This window comes from Colletotrichum fioriniae (assembly GCF_027942845.1).
Source record: "Colletotrichum fioriniae strain IMI 355084 chromosome Unknown scaffold_4, whole genome shotgun sequence".
Lineage (NCBI taxonomy): Eukaryota > Fungi > Ascomycota > Sordariomycetes > Glomerellales > Glomerellaceae > Colletotrichum > Colletotrichum fioriniae.
In genome coordinates this window covers 869,417-889,007 of record NW_027076840.1, presented here as the reverse complement: position 1 = coordinate 889,007, position 19,591 = coordinate 869,417, and the positions used below count along the sequence as shown (strand labels likewise).

At 54.1% G+C, this 19,591-nt stretch overlaps 4 protein-coding genes across 4 annotated transcripts; 2 read left to right on the top strand and 2 right to left on the bottom strand.

The window, feature by feature from the left end:
• Positions 1-1,175: 1,175 nt before the first annotated feature.
• On the top strand, positions 1,176-2,425 carry CYS3 (cystathionine gamma-lyase cys3; the record flags this gene model as incomplete). The annotated part of the gene is made up of 2 exons (XM_065757017.1): positions 1,176-1,739; positions 1,772-2,425. The coding sequence occupies 2 exons, from the start codon at positions 1,176-1,178 to the stop codon at positions 2,423-2,425; spliced, it is 1,218 nt and encodes a 405-aa protein (XP_065614230.1).
• A 509-nt stretch (positions 2,426-2,934) lies between these two features.
• N0V96_004084 (uncharacterized protein) lies at positions 2,935-4,651 on the bottom strand (the record flags this gene model as incomplete). The annotated part of the gene is made up of 2 exons (XM_053188150.2): positions 2,935-4,334; positions 4,387-4,651. 2 exons carry the CDS (start codon positions 4,649-4,651, stop codon positions 2,935-2,937), a joined length of 1,665 nt encoding a protein of 554 aa, XP_053054112.2.
• Positions 4,652-5,349: 698 nt separating this feature from the next.
• Positions 5,350-6,673, bottom strand: ARR3 (arsenicals resistance; the record flags this gene model as incomplete). Its single annotated transcript, XM_053188149.2, has 4 exons — positions 5,350-5,985; positions 6,046-6,153; positions 6,212-6,354; positions 6,406-6,673. The coding sequence occupies 4 exons, from the start codon at positions 6,671-6,673 to the stop codon at positions 5,350-5,352; spliced, it is 1,155 nt and encodes a 384-aa protein (XP_053054111.2).
• An 8,051-nt stretch (positions 6,674-14,724) lies between these two features.
• Positions 14,725-18,826, top strand: N0V96_004082 (uncharacterized protein; the record flags this gene model as incomplete). The annotated part of the gene is made up of 4 exons (XM_065757016.1): positions 14,725-17,483; positions 17,534-17,760; positions 17,786-18,363; positions 18,395-18,826. 4 exons carry the CDS (start codon positions 14,725-14,727, stop codon positions 18,824-18,826), a joined length of 3,996 nt encoding a protein of 1,331 aa, XP_065614229.1.
• Positions 18,827-19,591: the final 765 nt, after the last annotated feature.

Here is a 19,591-nt window from a genome sequence, read left to right as displayed (position 1 = left end):
TTAGTCGGCGAGAAGGAGAAAAAAACAGACAGCGACAGAGCGCAAACTCTACATTGTGCATCATTGGGATTTGTGATGACGGAAGCCCATCGAACCACGTTTGCTCATCAAATTTTCAGCTCCAGCTCATTCTCGGGCTTCAGGTAGGTAATCGCGTCAGCTTCTGGCACGAGGCGGTGTGCTCTTGGGGAATCTTTTGACATGTTTAAAATCGAAGGCGTCATCCAGGGGGTCAACCGAGATATAAAATGTGATTTCATATGAACCTCTGCCCTTTCTGAGCTCTACCTACCAACTAACCTGAACTTGCCTTACACTACCTTAGCCCCTCCACACGTATCTTGGACCTTCCCGATCACTCCGATCACTCCGATCGAAACCCTGGGGAATCCCTCGAGCACCTCATCACCTGCCTACAAGAGCTCAGTGCCTTGCATAGCTCCGGATTGCGCCATTCTCAACCATTCACGCAAAAGTTGTAACCCGTGCGACTGGAACAATTGGATTGGACAGGTTCGTCTTCCCTGCTCGCAGACCGCCTGTCTCCGCCAAATAAAAATAAAAATAAACGTACCTCAACGTGCCCCTCCAAGACAAGGGCGCGACGTCAATAAGACAAGAGGTTGACGATAATCAGAATAACCACCGAAAACGTCTTTCAGCTTGCCGTGACCTTAGCTACCACTCCCAACCACCAAAATCAGCCCATTGATTCACCAAAACCAGACCGTCTTGGTCAGCAGGCGCGCGATTGCGTGATTGATTCCTACTTACCAATTCGGAGCTTGGGGCATCCCCGACCACAAAGCATAAGCACCGTCGTCTTTTTTCGGTCACCGGAGTGTAGCGGGGCAATTTCCACCGTAAACATCCTACCGAGACTCGAGCTACTTTTTTTTTTTCGTTCTTCATAACGTAACAAACTACAAGAAAAAAAACGACCCCGCGACTCGACTCGGTTACCGTCGACTTTGTTTCGCACAACCCCCGAGACGTAGCCCGGGTATTTTTCTCTCGAGCCTACTTTTATTTTCTTCATCCTTCTTTCTGCATTTTCTAGATACCCTCGAATCTTCATCCTTTCTTCTCCAACTCAGAAGATAGTCGCAATCTATCACCCCGCCAAACTTCTTCTTATCACGAACAACGACCCCTCCATCGCAAGTTTCGCAACCATGACCGTCCCCGTCGCCGAGCACCCCATCGAGACCCCTCCGCGGGCGCCCTCACCCGTTCACAACTTCGGCACCCTCGCCGTCCACGCTGGCTCCCCCCACGACCCCGTCACCGGCGCCGTCATCGAGCCAATCTCCCTTTCCACGACCTTTGCGCAGACGAGCGTCGGCAAGCCCGTCGGCGTCTACGAGTACTCGCGCTCCAGCAACCCCAACCGCGACAACTTTGAGCAGGCCGTCGCCGCCCTCGAGCACGCAAAATACGCTCTCGCCTTCTCCTCCGGTTCCGCCACCACCGCCGTCGTCCTCCAGTCCCTCGCCGCCGGCTCCCACGTCATTTCCGTCTCGGACGTCTACGGCGGCACCCACCGCTACTTCACCCAGGTCGCCAAGGCCCACGGCGTAAAAGTCACCTTCACCCCGGAAATCGAGGTCGACATCTCGGCCCACATCACTCCGGCTACCAAGCTCGTCTGGATCGAGAGCCCCTCCAACCCGACCCTCCGCCTCGTCGACGTCCGCGCCGTCGTCACCCAGGCCCACCAGCACGGCATCATGGTCGTCGTCGACAACACCTTCCTCTCCCCTACGTCCAGAACCCCCTCGACCTCGGCGCCGACATCGTCGTCCACTCCGTCACAAAGTACATCAACGGCCACTCGGACGTCGTCATGGGCGTCGCCGCCTTCAACTCGCCCGACCTCAAACAGCGCCTCGGCTTCCTCCAAAACGCAATCGGCGCCGTCCCCTCCGCGTTCGACTGCTGGCTCGCCCACCGCGGCCTCAAGACCCTCCACCTCCGCGCCCGCGAGGCCTCGACCAACGCCACCGCCGTCGCCACCGCCCTCGAGGCCTCGGACAACGTCATCGCCGTGAACTACCCCGGCCTCGACTCCCACCCGCATCGCGCCATCGCAAAGAAGCAGCACCGTAACGGCATGGGCGGCGGCATGCTCTCCTTCCGCATCAAGGGCGGCCACGCCGCCGCCGAGCGCTTCTGCCAGCTCACCCGCATCTTCACCCTCGCCGAGTCCCTCGGCGGCGTGGAATCCCTCGTCGAGGTCCCCAGCAGCATGACCCACGCCGGCATCCCCAAGGACCAGCGCGAGGCCGTCGGCGTCTTTGACGACCTCGTCCGCATCAGCTGCGGTGTCGAGGACGCCGAGGACCTGCGCCGCGATGTCCTGCAGGCCCTCGACAAGGCTGTTGCGGAGCAGAAGAACGGCACCAACGGCGTCAACGGTCACTAGACTAGAGAGACAAGAGGGGGGGCGCATTTTTATGACATTTTTTGGGGTTGAAACTTTATTCTATGAAAGAGAATCTAGAATCCAGTTTTTTTTGCCTGTTATCTTTGGGGGAGAGGGTGGCTGCATTCGATTTGGGAATTATTTTACGAGCTAGAGACGGACAAGTCCATCGACTACCGCTAGCATCATGATCAAACATCACCATCATATATAAAGGGGGGTTTCAAAAAGGGAGCATTAGGCATAGTAAGCAATTGAAAATTTCTAGAACACGGCAGGGGGGTATAATGAAAAAGAAGAATGATAGCACACTCTACCAGAGAAAACATTGACCAGCTTTGCCATCGCTGCTATTAGGAAGCAAGATTATTGTGTCGTTCAAACGCTTGACCGCGACCAATCCTACCATGTCTTTGAAAACCTTCCAAAAAACCAATTCGTATGATGTTTACAAAGTCGTACAAAGCTACTCAGTAGCCCACCTATCGCCAGCGTCTCGGGACGCGCCTTCACTCCTCTGCAAAGTTCAGATTCAAAAGGTTCTCTGCCAGGTTTCCGCCGCCGCCGCCATTCTCGCCATCACCGGCTCCGCCTTCGCCCCCTTCCCCTTGGCCGGCATGTTCATTACGCTGCCGCTGAATCTCATTCATGCCCTGACAAGCAGTCTCGGCAATGTAGTGAAGCTCTTCGAGGGTGCCGCTGTTGCAGTTGGGGAAAACGCCGTCGATGCTGCGTTGCCAACCGCTCGTGGAGTTCCGCACCGCCGTCTGGTAGGCATTAACGTCGTATTCTGTGACCCGCAACGCGCGCGTTCTAGGCCGCATCTGGGTGAGAAGGTAGTCGTTGGAGGCCAGAGCCGGCAGGTAGGATACGGGTGAGCCGTCCGACTGCGGCGGCTGGTAGTAGCCCAGTGCCACTTCGACGAAGCGCTGCGCGATGGAGCGGCCGAGTCCGCAGGGGTCAATGAAGTCGAAATCGGGGGATGAGGGAGCGGGTGACGGCGGTAGATCGTCACGGGTGTATAGGTCATAGCCGAGGAATGAAGCACGGCACGTCTGGAGCTTTGGGCATGATTCCCGGATGATCATGGCCATCCAGTCATCGTGGAGACCGGGCCGCTGGTTCGGGAGACCAATCCACAGGATTTCCTTTGAGTCTTCGTTGAGGTTATGACCCTGTTCCGCTTTCAGGTAGACCTCATTGAGGTACAGCTCGCGTAGGGTCTGGCCGAAGTTGCGTGCGGCGCATCGAAGGACATCCGGTGTGATTTCGACGCGCTTCAATTCGAGGGCCGTCAGGCATGGAAGCGTGATCGGTGGAGAGGGAAGCGCGCGGGCCCTCCACTCGTCTATCGTCATGTTCCACGCTTTTGTTTGCTTGAGGCCCCTGGGTGGACGGTCATCGTCGGTGCCAGATAGGCAAAGGGTCTGTAGAACTTCGGCGTTGTGGATAAGATCCCATAGGCAAGTACCGTAAAATGCCACGCGTGGAGGATCGACCTCGTGACGACGGAAAGATATTACCAGGTGCTCGAGTTGGAGGATGGCGCGCATGATGGCAAGGACGTCGGAAGGGTTGGTCCATAGGTCGACGATGGCTTGGTCAGACACGTTCTCCAGCACAAGCGTTTTGAGGGAAAGAGAGTCCTCCGGGCGACGGGAGAAGGCGGAGAAGGTGTTCGCGAGAATCATTGTTGCGGCATTGCAGCGGTGGCCGACAAGCTGGAAGGGGAGGTTCAGACGTAACGAGGAAACGAATTGGCAGTTGAAGAGTATTGATTCGAGGGTATGACGGTAGTCCAGCGTTGTGAAGGAAGCAGGCGACATGCAGTACTGGCGTTGTAGTGTCTGAACGAAGTGCTTCATCGAGGGTATTCGATCGAAGATGGTTGACAGGAATTCTACTTCCACTGTTGATGAATCAGCAATAATTCGCAAACTTGGGACCGCTTCCCAGCTAACACTCATCGCGCAATACCATCAAGTCAATGTACATTGACTTGCAGTGGTATCCAATTGTCTGAAGAGAATCGATATCCGGCTGCCGCCGCCGGCTGTTCTTGCTGAGACGGCTGAATTCGAGGGCGATTGTCCTCAACGCAAAGGGCTTGAGGAAGCGGTCGAAAGCCCTGCATACAAGACGCAGGTCCAGGATGTGATTTCGGGGTGACAAAGCGACGCATTGCCGGAGGACCGCATCTATCAGCTCGCGGGGAAGCGACTCCATGGCGGGATCGTGGGGGAAAGCTCCGGCAAGGCGTGGAGATAGTTCTCGGGGGTCTCCTAGGGGTCCAGTGCGCGATACGGAGCCCCGCTGCTCTGGCTCTGCCGGAAAGTTGACGATGGGGAATACAGTACGGGGTTCGCAGACTACCCGAGTCTCGTTGCGGAGGCGGATCGTTCGAACCGGTCGTGAAGTGATGGTTGATGAAGTCCGGATTGGGGGATTGTAGGTTATCAAGATGAGTGTTGACAATTAAATTGGCGGTCGGAACCCGGACGGATCCTGTACAAGGTGGAACAAAAAGCGGACAGTGACAGGGAGCTTGGGGCACCCGAGGTGTCACTTCAGGCAGTTGCAGCGCAACGTGCGCTAAGGCCGACAAGGGTTCAGTCACTACCTAGGGTCCCCGCATCTACCTTATCATTCCAAGTTCAGTGGACAACACCACGGACCTGACACTTTCGAAAACCTTGGGAATTCGAGTTGACAACTGAATTATTAAAGCAGTGATGTCCACTTGCTTCTGATAGATCATCATGGATGGCACCCGTTTCCCCTCAACATTGAGCATCGGTAGTTCAGCTCCTTCGGCACGGCATCACCCGCAAACTTTCACCCTACCCTTAGCTCTTGCATGCTCTTGGACCCCATGACACCGACATGTGCTTTTGTCCCATTGCGCCGTTAGCGAAAGCATCGGCTTAGTTCTCCCAGTTGTACCGCTTAGCAAACCACTTGACGAAGTAGACCAGTCCAAGGAGCACTGGCACCTCGATAAGCGGTCCGACGGTTGTGGCAAGCGCTTCGTCCGATTCAGGCCCGTACGCCGCGACCGCTATCGCGATAGCCAGCTCAAAGTTGTTGCTGGCCGCCGTGAAGGCCTGGGTGCATGCGAGGCCGTAGCGGAATCCCAGTCTGCGAGCGACGAGCAGGGTCGCCGAGAAGATTACGGAGAAGTAGACCACCAGCGGCGCCGCCACGCGCACCACGGAGACGATTTGGTGGACGACTTGAGAGCCCTGAGAGGCGAAGAGGACGATGATGGTATATAAAAGACCGATGAGTGACCAAGGGGCCAGAAAAGGTATGATCTTGTTGCTATAAGTGTCGACCCCGATGGTAAAGACTAGTGACAACCGCGTGAGGATGGCCGCGCCAAGGGGAATACCGAGGAAGATGCCAACTGCTGAGGCTACCGTCGAGTAAGAGATGGACGAGATGCTATAGTCTTGGCCGATTACTCGAATGAAGAGCAGGGCCACAGGGGCGAAGAGGACGATCTGTAGGAAAGAGTTGACTGCCACGAGAATCGCGCAGTAGTTGCCATCTCCTCTTGCCTATAACCAACACTGTCAGCATACCTTGGGCGTGTAAGTCATCATGAGCGAGGTTCCTACCAGGCTTGTCCAAATAAGCACCATGGCGATACACCTTGCGATTCCAACAAGAATCAACCCGTTTCTGAGACCCTGCTTGTCCGGTAGGAACGCCCACGATAAGGCAAGCTAACCTCTTCGTATTAGCAGGTATTCGAGAATGCCTTTGGAAGGACAAAATGCTAACCATAAAGAGTGGCGCGACTATCCAGTTGAGGATGATGCTGAAGCCGAGCTGGATCCAAATCTCTCTTGTACGGAAGATGGTGTGTAGTTTCTCATACTGAACCTTGCACAATATGGGGTACATCATCACCAACAGACCAACGGCTAGAGTCTATAAGCATAACGTATTGAGAAGCTAGATGTGCCAAAACCTACCTATCGGCACAGAGACGCCAGCAAACTTGCCTTGTTGAAGCGCTGGTCCAGTATTGGGGACAAAGTTTCCGAGGAGAATGCCAATTAACATGGCAAGAAAGATCCAGACCGCTAGGAATCGATCTAGAATGCCGAGAGACTTGAATACTGAAGTATCTTGCTCCTCTTCAGTGTCGACAGACTGTTGCTGCTCGACATCTCGATTTGCAGCGCTATTATCCGGTTTCTCAACCTGGTCACCGTCTGTTCTCATTCTCAGGTCCCGCATATTGGTGGGGGAAGTACTAGACATTACAGGTACAATTGTTCTGGAAGTGAGGCAAAAATGCAAAATTCGAAAGAATTATTTAGTATTGAATTTTGCTCGAGGTTTGAGATAATGACATTTATATTTCTTAAGTCTTCTTCTACAAGAGCTAATGGGAAGGGTGGGCACTCCAGTCGGGGGGTTTCCTACCACAAGGGAGACTCTCACTTTCGACCAATCAGAGTAGAGGGGTGACATTTCATTGAAGAAGACACCGCACCGACTGATTTTCCCGCTTGAAGAGACTTCGCGCTGTCATTCAGCTCATGGCGAAAAGGTTTCACCCAATCACTGCGCCATCTGAGTCTTTGGTCTGAAGCCGGACTCGCAACTATCCCAGGCCAAGAGTTGATTAGTTCCGATGCCTTTCGATGCCGAAACTTCTTGCACCCCAAAGACGATGATACTTGGCACAGGCAATCATGCAAAGCTTGCAAAACCTGCAAAAGCGCTTTCCACTCACGTACCTGCTTGCGTTCGTCATGGAATCGTTGCCCTATGCTCAGCTCTTACGCCCTGGATGCAGATGCGAAGAGCCCTTCTGGTATCAATCGGAAAGAGATCGTGGTGAGCCAAACATTGCGACTAGCGGAGCGAGCGGTTATGTTTTTCTTCTTCTTCTGATTGCCAATGATCTGCGACGACTGCTTGAATGGCAGAGACGAGAAGCGGAAGAATCCGTCGTGTTGAAAATTGTGATCTAAGATGTCGACTTGTTCAGAAGTTAGCTCTGTGTCATTCTATTAGCTCCCAGTTCTCATCTGATTGACTTTGGCATGCACACGGGCCGGAATCTTCAGCCCCAGCCTCGTTCATGCGCTATATCGATAAGTTGAAAAAATACCGAAGCTCTGTAGGCTATAGTTCGCCGTACATTTGAAACCATTGGACCTCTTAATTTGGGCATATAAACAGCTCGCTCGCAAGGAGTTCCTTCACAACTTGCAAGATGTGGGAAGAATAGATAAAGTGCCTCAGTTCTTCCTCTTAATGAAGCTGCAGAAGGGATATCCTTGGGGGACGCAAACCATGTGAAGGACTTGAGACGAGCAGTATCGAGACCTTCACGCGCACTTGGACAGATCGTACAATCGTAACTACTAGCAATGGAAAAGATACATGGCCATCCAGTCTACATATCAAGCCTCGCTGTGGAGGCTGTGCTTTCAAGTGAGGCTGTTTAACTCCAGCGAGAAGTTGGTATATGAGGTAGCTACTTAGTCATGTTGATCCAAGCTACCACCGTGACCGTTGAGAGTAAATGACTGATCTTACGATCTCAGCTAAGTTACTAATCCATTTCTCCCCGTGATCGTCAAAAACTAATTTCCCCCGCAGGTTTTCTCATGCATTCCTCAATCGGACATGGCGACGGAGCCTACGGGGGCTTGGGATATCCCAGCTCCGACAGGAGGCAGGTGCACCGGCCAACGTCGCGACTTCCAGGTTGGAACGCGTCCATGGATTTAAGGCGGGGCAGCTTTAGATGTCGGGCCGAGAAACCTCCCGAGCTTGCTGTGCCCTTCATCCCGTGCTCACCTGCTTCGATCCTCATGATAGAAAATTTTGCAACCTCCCACTTGGCTACAATTTCATCCTTCATTCACAACCACATCACCGGTCGCCCGACCTCCAAAGCCGGTGCCGCGACCGCAATCCACCTCAAATCTTCTGCATTGTTTGCACTGGATCGTTGGTTCGACGATGTGACGTGGGCTGTGGGACACGATTTCATCATTCACAACGTCGTCATTCTCATATCAGCAAAGCGCCAACCTCAACGAGATGACGAGCGGTGCCATCTCCAAATGATGATGGGCATCCTCGATCTCCTCTTGCGGCGCGCTCCTGCATCCTTTCCCGCAACTCGGGCGTTTCTACCGATTCGAAACCTCGGGAACCATCAGACCAAGCATCCCACCATCATTTGTCGCGCCCCCATGCCGCATTGGTGTCGTTTCGGATTGATCTTCCCCACGAGGAGCGCAGTCTTGGGTCGCATTTCAGACGCGCGTGCACAATCGGCGCTTCGCAAGTGCGAGGCGTTTACAACGTGTCAATCTTCGATGATCGGAAAACGTCTCGCAGAGCGCGACGAAAACCTGTTAACTAACCCGCCAGTTTTCGTGATATACGTCCTTTTTGGACACAGGCATTAGTGTGTACAGCAATGGGCTTCTCTCTGTGCCATTCTTGCTGAAGGAAAATTTCATCGTGCCAAGATCAAACTCTGCCCTTCTATTACCAAGCACCTACGTCGCTCTTTATTCGATAGCTCTGGTGCATGAAGTAAAGGCAACATCTCGCCAAACTATGACTGAAAATGTTATTCCGTCGAACCGTGGACTTTGCGCATCCGAAATACCACAATTGGACGCGCCTTTCCCAGAGGCTGGCCTACTGCCAAGTTACAAGTGGGAATGTCTCGAATCCGTTCGGACGAACCTCAAATGAAGCCGAGTGTGAACTCCACATCAATCTGCCCGGCCCCATTTCTGCTGCCCGGACTGCCCGGCTCACCGCCAACATGAAGTCAAGGCGATGCGAGCAGCGAGCAAGGGATTTGATACCGCCCGCCCGCGTATCGGCCACATTGCAGGCTTGCGCTACGAGAATGCGACCAGTCGCGACGGCAGAGATTTCAGCTTACATGTCCTGGCGGCCATGATCTGATGGTGAGCGTGTCTGCCGGTGGGGACAGTTGCTCAGGGGAACGCTATGCCTAATTTGCTTGGCTGCTAATATTGAAGCTGATGACAGATCCAGAGATACGGCTCCTTGGGCCTTGGCCGCAAGGCTAAGTGCAAGTTCCTTCCAAGTTCCTAACTTCCTCCTTTCGAGGCGGAGCTCAGCTTGAGGATGACTGCCTGCAAAGTAGCGCCATCCGGGTCCACGAGCCTCGCTCACGGACGCTGTTTAATCTCCTCGAGTCGCCGCACCTTTCTTCTTCTTTCGTTCTTCCGACTTTCTTTTCTACCCCGAAGTCGCGCTCTTAAGTCTGCCACCTACGGATGCCTAGCAAAAGAAATTCGGCGCTTGTTCTTCCAGCGGAACCCAAACAGTGATTGTCGATGGGGCAGGGCAGGCGCCTTTATTCCTGGAGAACACCATCTACCTAGGACCCTGCCTGGAAGGACGCCCAAGGAAGATCGGAGGATTCGGAGAACAAGACGGACCCCTCCTGGCAGCCCTGAAAGCTGGCAGGGCAAGGCCCACGAGTCCCTTTCCCTGGGCGATGATGGCATAAGCCGCGTTGGGATACATGTGGGAAGGTTATTGGCGAACTAACGTTCCCACTCCCGGACAGGGGGCAAAGCAACGAGGCATGGCAATTCGAGCAAAGTCAGGAATTGCGATGTGCGATGCTTGACAGCTGACAGGCGGAACCACATTGGATGATGCCCTGCTGGCAGTCGCACAACGAATCCAGGCACTTTAATACAGTGTAGATCGATGCATACCGGCGAAGGAATCACGCAAGCCACTGGCGTATGACGATAGCACGAGACAGTACTTCAGCATTATGAGCCGAGACACTTTCATTCTTCCCTACTATTGTTCATATGTGGAGGGACAACAAAGTTTTTTTGTCTTTTTTCGCCTTGGAGTACGGGATATCCTCCCGCGAATTCCAACGGCGACGGCCCTGCACAGCTGAAAGGACAATGAGAACGCCGGGAATTGCTGGCCCCTGCGTACCGGTGACGCGCGCCTGGCTATTCGAATATGGGCCGCCAAACAGCTACGACTCCCAAGATGGGAATAATGTGGCGTGTTAGCAAACGCCAGAAGCGGAACTTTGAGTCGAACGGGGCGTACAATTTCATTACCGCCGTTACCCTCGAGACTCGAGGCGCTTTCACTAGTGGGTATGCACAAAGTGTAAATTGGTCGGAGGCGCGGGAACAAGATCAAACCCGGATCGGACATCTTGTCAGGCGACTCTTACACTCGCCAATTGCCCGCCATGGACAGATACATCTTGGAAGTTGGAACTGCCGCCATTATCTTCCTGTCTGCAGCCTGCAGGGCCCTTTCATCTGGTTGCAGATGCGCACATGCAGCTGCTGCAGCGCTTCAATATCGGCCGAATTACAGCAGGATGGCACCGTGGGCTGGAGAGAGCCCCCCACGCACGCCATGCGCCCAACCCGAAGTGTTGCGAGTCGTGATACTTGCGGCGTTCTGCTCCAGCGTCCACGGTACCCTGCCGAGTACCGATGAAGCGAAGCGGGTCAAGCAACGGTCGACTCGTTTGATCTCCCTCAGGTGTTGGCGCCTCCCCTCGCCTTGTTGTGCGCTGAGCCAGGAGGCCCCAGGACAAGGCCAGATGAAAATCGCCCGAACGCTTGTTGGAACTTGGAGGCCTTAGAGAGACTTGGAGAGAGATGGGGGAGTTTGACTTTACGGTCGAGCGTTTGCAGGTGTCAGCTATCAAGCCTATCATGCAGAACGCGCGACTCGCATCACACCCGTCCGTTCGACACGTTCGTTGAGAATGTTCTGTGCGTCCCGAACGTATTACTAACTCAGGGGCTTTTGCCAATGGCCATTGTCAGTGTTGAGAGTTGGACAGCAGCTGCTAGCTTTGCGCCTTGTACACTAAAACGCCGTACCGCTCTCGCGAACGCTAGCAGAAGGGGGGAGGGGGGGGAAAAAAAAAAGGAAGAAAACGCTGGACGAATCCCCTCTCGATCGATCGGTGAGACACCGCTGAGCGAAGAGCCGATGGGACCGGCCGCGAAGCGTGAACGCTTTAGTCTTAGCCAGGGGCTTCTCTGAAGGGGGTGGAAAGGTAGAACAAGCTTGAAAGACAAGCCATCCGTCCCGCGGGTAGATCCCCCCCTCCCCTCTAAAACTTCAAAGACGACTGACGTGGTGTAGTGGGAGGATTGAGCGCGCACTGGTCTCAGACTCAGGCCGGGTCGGTCCCTCGAGTTCGTCGCGAAGAAGGGGGATCGGGGATGTTTGAGAGAGAGTAAGAGCGCGTCTCCTAGTATTCCCACTGATACCTAGGGTCTAGGAGGTGCGGTATCATGATTAAGGTACGGAGTACGTACGTGCTGGTCGGAATGTGCACAATGACTAGCGGTTCGTTGAACAGCTGGACACATGTGCTGGACGCATGTGCTGGTGAACAAAGTCGGAACAATGGAGGGCGTGCTGAGTACGAGCTGGTACGAGTACGGGACACTGGTCGTACGCAGTAGGCACACAATGAACGAATAGCTTCTCTCTCCCCCGCCCGCTCCTTGCAGGCATCTCGTGTCTCCCTCGGCCAGCAGAGCTGCCGTGGGCCAAGGCAGATTTTCTTGTCTTTTCTAGTTGTCTCTGATTTTCCTGGGACGGCACTGGCAGAAAGGGGAGGGAAAAGGCGGGTACCCTCGTTCGTATTAATCCCCGCTGGCGCTGGCGTTGCGGCGATCATCCACCCCGTCAAACCCATCCGTGGACCATGGAATCCATGATTCAACGCGCCGAAAGAGAGGAGCACCCCCTCGTCACCCCGTTTAGCTTCGATCAATCCTGTTATCCGTACCGTAGTCCGTAGAGATACGGGAAGGGAGGTTGGGTTTTTGTTGGCACATGTACAGGTACATTGATGAACACCTTTACTTTTCTTTTGTCTAAGGTGTTTTGGTGACCAAAGTGTTGCACGGCCGCACATCTCACACGCGTTCAAACATTTCGCGCGGGAAGGGAAAAAAAAGAGGGAGTGAATTGCATTAGTCCGTTTTCTTTTATTCTTCCACATCAGACCGGACGGGAGGCGACCTTACGTTTATTTCTCCTGATTCTTTTCTTTAAACGTGCCGCTGTGCTGCTGCCGAGCTGCTTTAGGCAGGGTGCGGCGTCTGTGTGTACCTTAGGGAGGGCGGCGCCGCGGCGGGAAAGCTGACCGTCTCAATTCTTAGGATCTTTGTACATGAGGCGGACCAATCTGATGGATTTGAACGAAATTGAATCTGACATTGACCGCCCGTACCTTCTTGTGTGTTAGAAACTGGTGGCTTAGCGGGATATTCTTCGTCTTCATCTGCTTCTCCCGATTAAATAGGTAATAGAGGCAGACTTCATCATGGTCTAGGACTAATGAGAATAAGAGCAAGAGACTTATCGAACAAGGCCAATGCCAAGACGATGGGATGTACAGTACATGGCACTTCTTTCGCCATGTACGGTGATGTACCGTACCTTACTCCGTACCCTCACCTCACTTTCCCAGTGGCTAAGGTGCGTGTATGTGGCATAGTGGGAGTAATATTACTACTCCAGTTGCTAATACCTGATTCCCACTGACGTATTATGTGCGCTCCTGGTTTCTATTATTACTGCTACTCGCTACTTGTGACTTGCTAAGGTACCTACTTGCTGCATCTCTGCGTCTGCGTCTCCTCCGTCCGTGGCGGCCATCCCCGTACCCCCGTACCTCCCCCGTCCGTCGTGTTCCCGTCTCCCGATTGTTCGATCCGTCCCTGCAATTCTCTCCCACTCTCGCTCTTTCTGCCTTGGACCTTGAAGCTTTCCCTTGTGTGCCTATCCTTCCTTCCAAAGATCTTTCTGACATCTCGTCATCCCTTTCGCTACCGTAGGCAAACGAACGACTCTTACCAATCCACTCTCGCTACCTTGGCTGCTGTAACTCTGTCTACCAGGCTGTCAGCTTTTCTCTCGTTTTTAATTCGCCTCTTGAGACATTGGAAATCGGTCGATCCATCGAGTCCAAGACCCTCTTGCACAATTCTTTCTCCTTCCCTCCTCCAAGGCTCCAACAAGCTTCCTTGTCTCGCCCGGCGACCGGAAAGGCGTTTAATTTGCATCATCTTAGCATTCTACCGTCTTTCTCTCCTGTCGCATCAGAGCAGCGCAGAGCTTGTTCCCTGGCGACCAAAGAAAAAAGGTGGAGGCCGTCATAATATTCCCAGCTCCGCTATTTATCGCCCTCTCTCACTTTGAAACGTTCCAGCTCCAGTCTTGGACAGGGAACCCTTCACCCCGACCGTCACCTCCCGCTGCGGCTGCACCAACTTTCAGATTTCCCAGTCCTGCTCGCTGCTCAGACACCCTCGCTCGACCTTGGGATTCTCCGTGTACACTACTCCGTACACAGCAGCCTCCTCTTTTTGCGTTGTCCTTGCGTCGACAGTTGATCCCCGACGAAGCTGTTGCTGGATTGGACCTTGCAACAAACCAGGAAAGCAAAAACCCAGACAACCCGCACACTCATCACCACCACCACCGCAGCCGCCGCCGTTGAACAACAAGACCTAGACCCAGACAGACCCAGATCAAGGTTTATACCTGAGAAGGGACGCAAGAGAAGCAGCTGGTCGCCTCGCCTCACCACCAGTCGTTCGTTCCTTTTTCGCTCGTTTTACGGCTCCGCCTCGATTGTTCCTTCTTGTCTCGAGAACCTGAACGGTTTATTCCTACGGACCCCGAACGGATACTATTCATATCTCATTATCCACACCCTGGATCACCCACACTCAACGAACGAACCCTCCCGTCCACTTGCCGCCTTGTATCTTTTTCTCCCTCCCTCTGCCGGCCCAGAGCATACCTTACCATACCGATCGCCGACAAACCCAAAACCAAAGAAACACCTTTCCTTGCCTGTACACACCCCAGGTTTTTTTTGTCATGTCCGATTGAGGGGGAGTTCCTTAACTTGACTTAACCACACCTTATCTCACAAGGCCCGCCTTACTACATACCTTAACTTGGGAGACTGCAGACGTCGTGCCACCGTGACACACCGAGCATTCCGGCCGTCCTCCCTTACCCAACCCAAATCGACCCTCGTACATTGCATTCCTAGTCGCAACTGCATGCTCTAGGTCACTGTTGCCAGCGCGATCGCAAATAACAGCCCACCAGAGCTCGGCACGGGCACCGACACCTGCACCTGCTGCTCTGTCTCTGTCTCTGTACTTGTGTGTACTGACAGAGGAATCCTCTCTAATTGTGTTGGTGCGACTTGCCATGAGATGAAAGGCCCAACGCTGACGATGGCTCCGGCCGTTGTCCAACCAGTTAATGGTTCTTACCTACACCGATCCCATACCTCCGACGACCGTAACAACGCCTCAGCAGCGTCTACAACTTCATCAACAACAGCACCCACACAGCAGAAAGGCTCAAGCGTGCAGGGACGAGCTGCGTTCGAGCTTCCCTCATTTGACACCCTTCCCGAGTTCAACACCAACCTCTACCTCGACGGCAACTCCAAGGAAGCTGCTGCTAAAGAGCAGGCGGCCGCAGCCGCAGCCGCAGCAGCCGCGCCACGACCAGACCCGGCCATGTTGTTAAAACCTCCAAAAGAGGAGGACAAGGAGAACACGAGAGATGGAAAGCAAAAGGAGAAAGACAAAGATGCCGAGAAGCTGCAGAAGAGGGGGAGGAGGGCTTCGTTGATGGAGCGACGTAAATCTTGGCTACCAACATCTAGATCGCCGTCAAAGTTCAAGGAGCCGCCGGTGCCCGAACGACCCGCCATGCCCGAAAGACCCAGCACTCATGCCGGAGACCACGTGAGCGCTGCACCTCCTGCTGCGACGTCTGCCGCCCCCGTAGCACCGACACCGCCGAGGCGACCTCTCGAGCCAGAACGCCCCAGGACGGTCTCGGAGAGTTTCGCTACCTTTGCGAAGAAGTCATGGATGTCCACATCCCGTTCCCCGTCCCCGAAGCGAAATCCAGACCCTCCAGCTCCACCGCCTTCTCGCCCTTCCCGAAGCAGGGCCCCGAGTAACGAGAACATCAAGGGTGTGGACTCGACCCGCAAGAGGCCAGTATCTATGCTAGTCGACACAGAGACTGCCGCTTCAAAGAGTGCCGAATCATTAAAGCCCGCACGCACCCTAAACAGAACCAGCACCTTCTTGACAAAGATTAAGCAGCGACCGAAAAGCATGCTCATCACCCTGGGATCAAACAACGAGATCGATACGAATGCTTTGCCGCCATCATCACTGAGCTTGCCTCCGCCCAAACCAGCTGTTGAGAACGATCAGCCCAGCAAGAAAACCAAAAACAGCAGCAACAACAACAGTAATAGTAATAAAATCAAAAAGCCCGAGTCGAAACCAGCTTCCTTCGCCGAATCTCAAGCAACAGCAACGGACGAGTCTCTGATGAGCGAAATGTCGGTCAACAAGGACACCATCTGGTCGGTTTTCCGGTCGCTCGACACCGAGAGTGGAAGCTTCGCCACCAAAACCATGGCTCAGCGCATGCACTCCGTGCGTGTAACTTTGTTGCCATTTTTGCGAACCTATATGAATCACATCACCAACAAGGGACTCATTCTGGAAGATGTCGAGCGGAGGGCGATCGTGCTGAACAAGTGGTGGACTGGCTTGCTGGAGATGCTGGACGGTCAGGGCCAGCAGCTCCCAGGTGTTGACCGGCCGGTTCTGCTGGAGGCCTTGACGATGCTGATGATGCGACCAGAATGGCGACAGACGACAACGTACTTCATGTCGTTGGTGGATCGCTCACCAAACGAACGCGTCCGACCGCGATCGGGGACCCAGTCCACAGCAGACTCATCACAGGCATCGAGCCAAGCTTTCCTCGCCGAATCCGCCGAGCACAATGTGCGGACCATGTTTGTGAGCAACCTCATGAAGCAGATGCAAATCGTGGTGGAAAAGATGTCGCTCCGACACGCACCTCTCAGTCTTGTCAATTGGTGCGGTAAGGCGTGTGCGTACGCATTCTTTTTCTGCCCATCCGTCGCCGAGATCCTCGTGCGATTGTGGGATTTGCGACCTGAGCTCATTCGAAGGACGGCTGACGAGTTTGGACTGCCCAAAAAGAATGGCGGCGAGAGCGAGGACATCATGGCCCTGTTCCCACCTAATGTGGGCGTATTGGGCTGGCAATCGCAAAAGACCATCAGTGCTCGCTTCAAGGAACGAGTGAAACTTTCCGTCATGGCGGCGAGGATCCCTTGGTTCAGCCCTTGGGTGACGCGATGGCGTGGCGGTGATACTGACTTGTTCTTCATCTTTTGCAAGTATTACCACATCTTGTCTGAGGAGTTCATGCCCGAAGGTCTCCCTCTGCTTGAAAAGGCGCGATCGCCAGGATTTATACTGGTACAGGCGCAGATTCTTGCGTGTATTGAGTCCACGATCCACCGCCAGGCCGAAGTCGACGCGATTTACAACCCGCCCATGCCGACAGATTCATTTTACGGCGCAGATGCTGCTGCGACCGCGATGACGATCCCAGCAAACTTATTGAAGAACATGGCCGAGAATCGCCTCATTGTGTTGTTGAAGGATATTCTAGGCGAATCACTTCCAGTCATTGCTGCCGCGAGACGAACCTTTGCCGAAGCCTTCCTTTCTGTGACTCGCGCTGCAACCCGCCGCGTGTCCGCTTTCGACCACAGCGCAGTGTTTACGCTCTGTGATTTCTTGGAAGAGGCATTGGTGGCTTATGACCAGCTCGATGATCTCGAGAACCCGAATATCGCCAAGAGCATTGATTGGCCCTTTTGGCTCAACGTCTGCAGAAAGATGCTCATCTCCGACAACGCTATGACGGAAGTTCGGCTCCTGTCCTTCATCTTCTCGACATGGGAGGCAGTCACGGCAAATCCCGAACGGAAGAAGGCCTTGTGCCTGGACTGGCTGCTCTCCGAGGAGACGTTTGACACCTACTTCAACCACTGGTGCCCCATGGTGCGCGGCTACTACATGCGCTTGCTCTGCTGGCGTATCTGTCGTGACGGCGGCAGCGCGAACGAAGTTGATGCGTGAGTTGTACCATATACCGCAAGTCAAACAGACTGACTGACATTCACAGTGAAATCTTCCTTGTTGCCGCAGCGAGACTGAAGACCGTCTGGGCCCACTACCTCTTCCTCCGCAACGCCGCCGATGCTGCGGGGAGGCTTCCGCCCTCGACATCGCCATGCCTCCCTACGCCGGGCAAGAAGTTCATGATCATCCGCACTGAAGTGAATATTCCGCAGCCAGGCTACTTCAACCAGCCCTTCGACTCGTTCTCCAAGATTGTCAATGGCGAGGGGAGTCATGTCATCAACGCCAGCGACAGAAACCAAGGAGGTTGCCAAGCCTGACAACAGCAAGAAGCGCTGGTCTCTGCTCGGCAAGGTGCTGTCTTTGGGTGGTAACGGTTCAGATAGCGAGGACAATGAGTCCTCGCGCAAGGAAGCGACGCCCTCCAAGTCCGCCACTCTTTCCAAACGCCGTCAAGGAGGCCCGCCTCTGCCTCCCAAGATTTCTACTTCATCGGCCTCGGCTGTCACGACGTCATCTGACGGCAGTTCGCCGGGCGCCTCGCCAATCTTCATGGAGCAGAAATTTGTGTTCAAATTCACGCTGACCTGGCAGCCTCCTGCCGTCACCCAGCCTCGCGATCGTATCCTCACTCGCCCGCGCCTCCCCGCCCCCGCGCAGGCCTGGGTCACTTCCCGTTCGAGAAGCGGCAGCACCCCTCCTCCACCTGCTGCTGGTCTCCCCGATCCCACACGGTGCGTCTCTGGCTCCAAGAAGAAGGGCCTCGTCGACGAAGCCAAGAACGCCAGTCCTCTAGCCTCCCCCCACCCTCGAGCGCAAGTCTTCGGTCACCGCGGTGTCGTCATCCTCTCTCGTGCGCAGGCTCAGCAACAAGTTCGACTTTGAGAACAACCCAAACGTGGAGCTGATGACCTTCGACTTTGAAAGTGCGGAGAAGTCATCTGCTTCATCTGTGTCTTCCGACTCATCAACGGCCTCGTCGCCTACCGAGAGCAAGACCGAGGAGGAGGCGCAGCAGCCGTCGGAGCTTGCGCCCCAACCCCCGCAATCCAAGGCCATGGCTCAGGCTCATGCCGTGCTCCTGGCTCAGCAACGGCCTCATCTGTCCAAGTCTGGAAGCCGTAGGACCGGCCCCGAGCCGCTTACGCAACCCCTTCGCCCGACGGGCATTTACGTCAAGCGCGCCGTTTACGCCGGTCGTGCTTTGGCCGAGTGGAGCATCGTCGTTGCCGAATGCAACGGCTTTGTTGACCGCAGACGTGATGAGGGCGTTCTTGGCCTCAGCGATGTGGAGGTCCCGATGCTTACAGTCGAAGGCTTCAGAAAGCTCGGCTAAATATCTAGTCTACTATATCCGCCATGTGTGCTCTCTCAACACTCGAATGCATTCATGCACGAAAATTGCGTATCTCTTTCACAGCAACGAAAGTTACGACATGGAGCCGGAGAAGAACACTAAACGGTTCTCTCTCCGCATGACAGCAATAACAGCAACATCAAAAAGTACAGCGTTGACGAGCACACCCCTCGCAGCCTCACGATGCGGGCTTATCATTTCATCTACGGAGAATTCCCTTGCATCGCCACAGCATTATATGAATCCGTCCAAGCAGACGGTCGCTTTGTCTAAAGCTCATGAACGAGCCCTCCTCTTCATCTCTGTTTCGGCGCTCGTATTCAAGTCTTCGCAGACCCAGAGCAATTTCCAACTTTTTCTCTCCCAAGCTCAGGTGGCTTTTGCTCTTCTTCACCGTCAGTATTGTTCGAACCACCACATCATCAAAGTAATGATAGTTTAAATCTCTTCCCTTCTTATTTGTGGTCTCTTGTTTTTTTCTTGTTTTCAAGGCGTTTTTAGGGGTCAAACTGGAAAGAGCGGATAACCAACTCCCTCTCAGTTCGGGATCTTTGAGGGATGTGTGTAAGGAACCAGGGTTCGCAATGGTTTTTCGTTTTGAGACTTATCAAGGGAGCTTCTGCTTCCCTTGTGAACTTTGTCTCCTTGATTTTCTTCTTTTCTTTTTGCGTTCGTCACAAACCGGGGAACACGGGACGGATTGTTTCATTTTTCTAACTGTTCGGGTCGCATTACACACACATG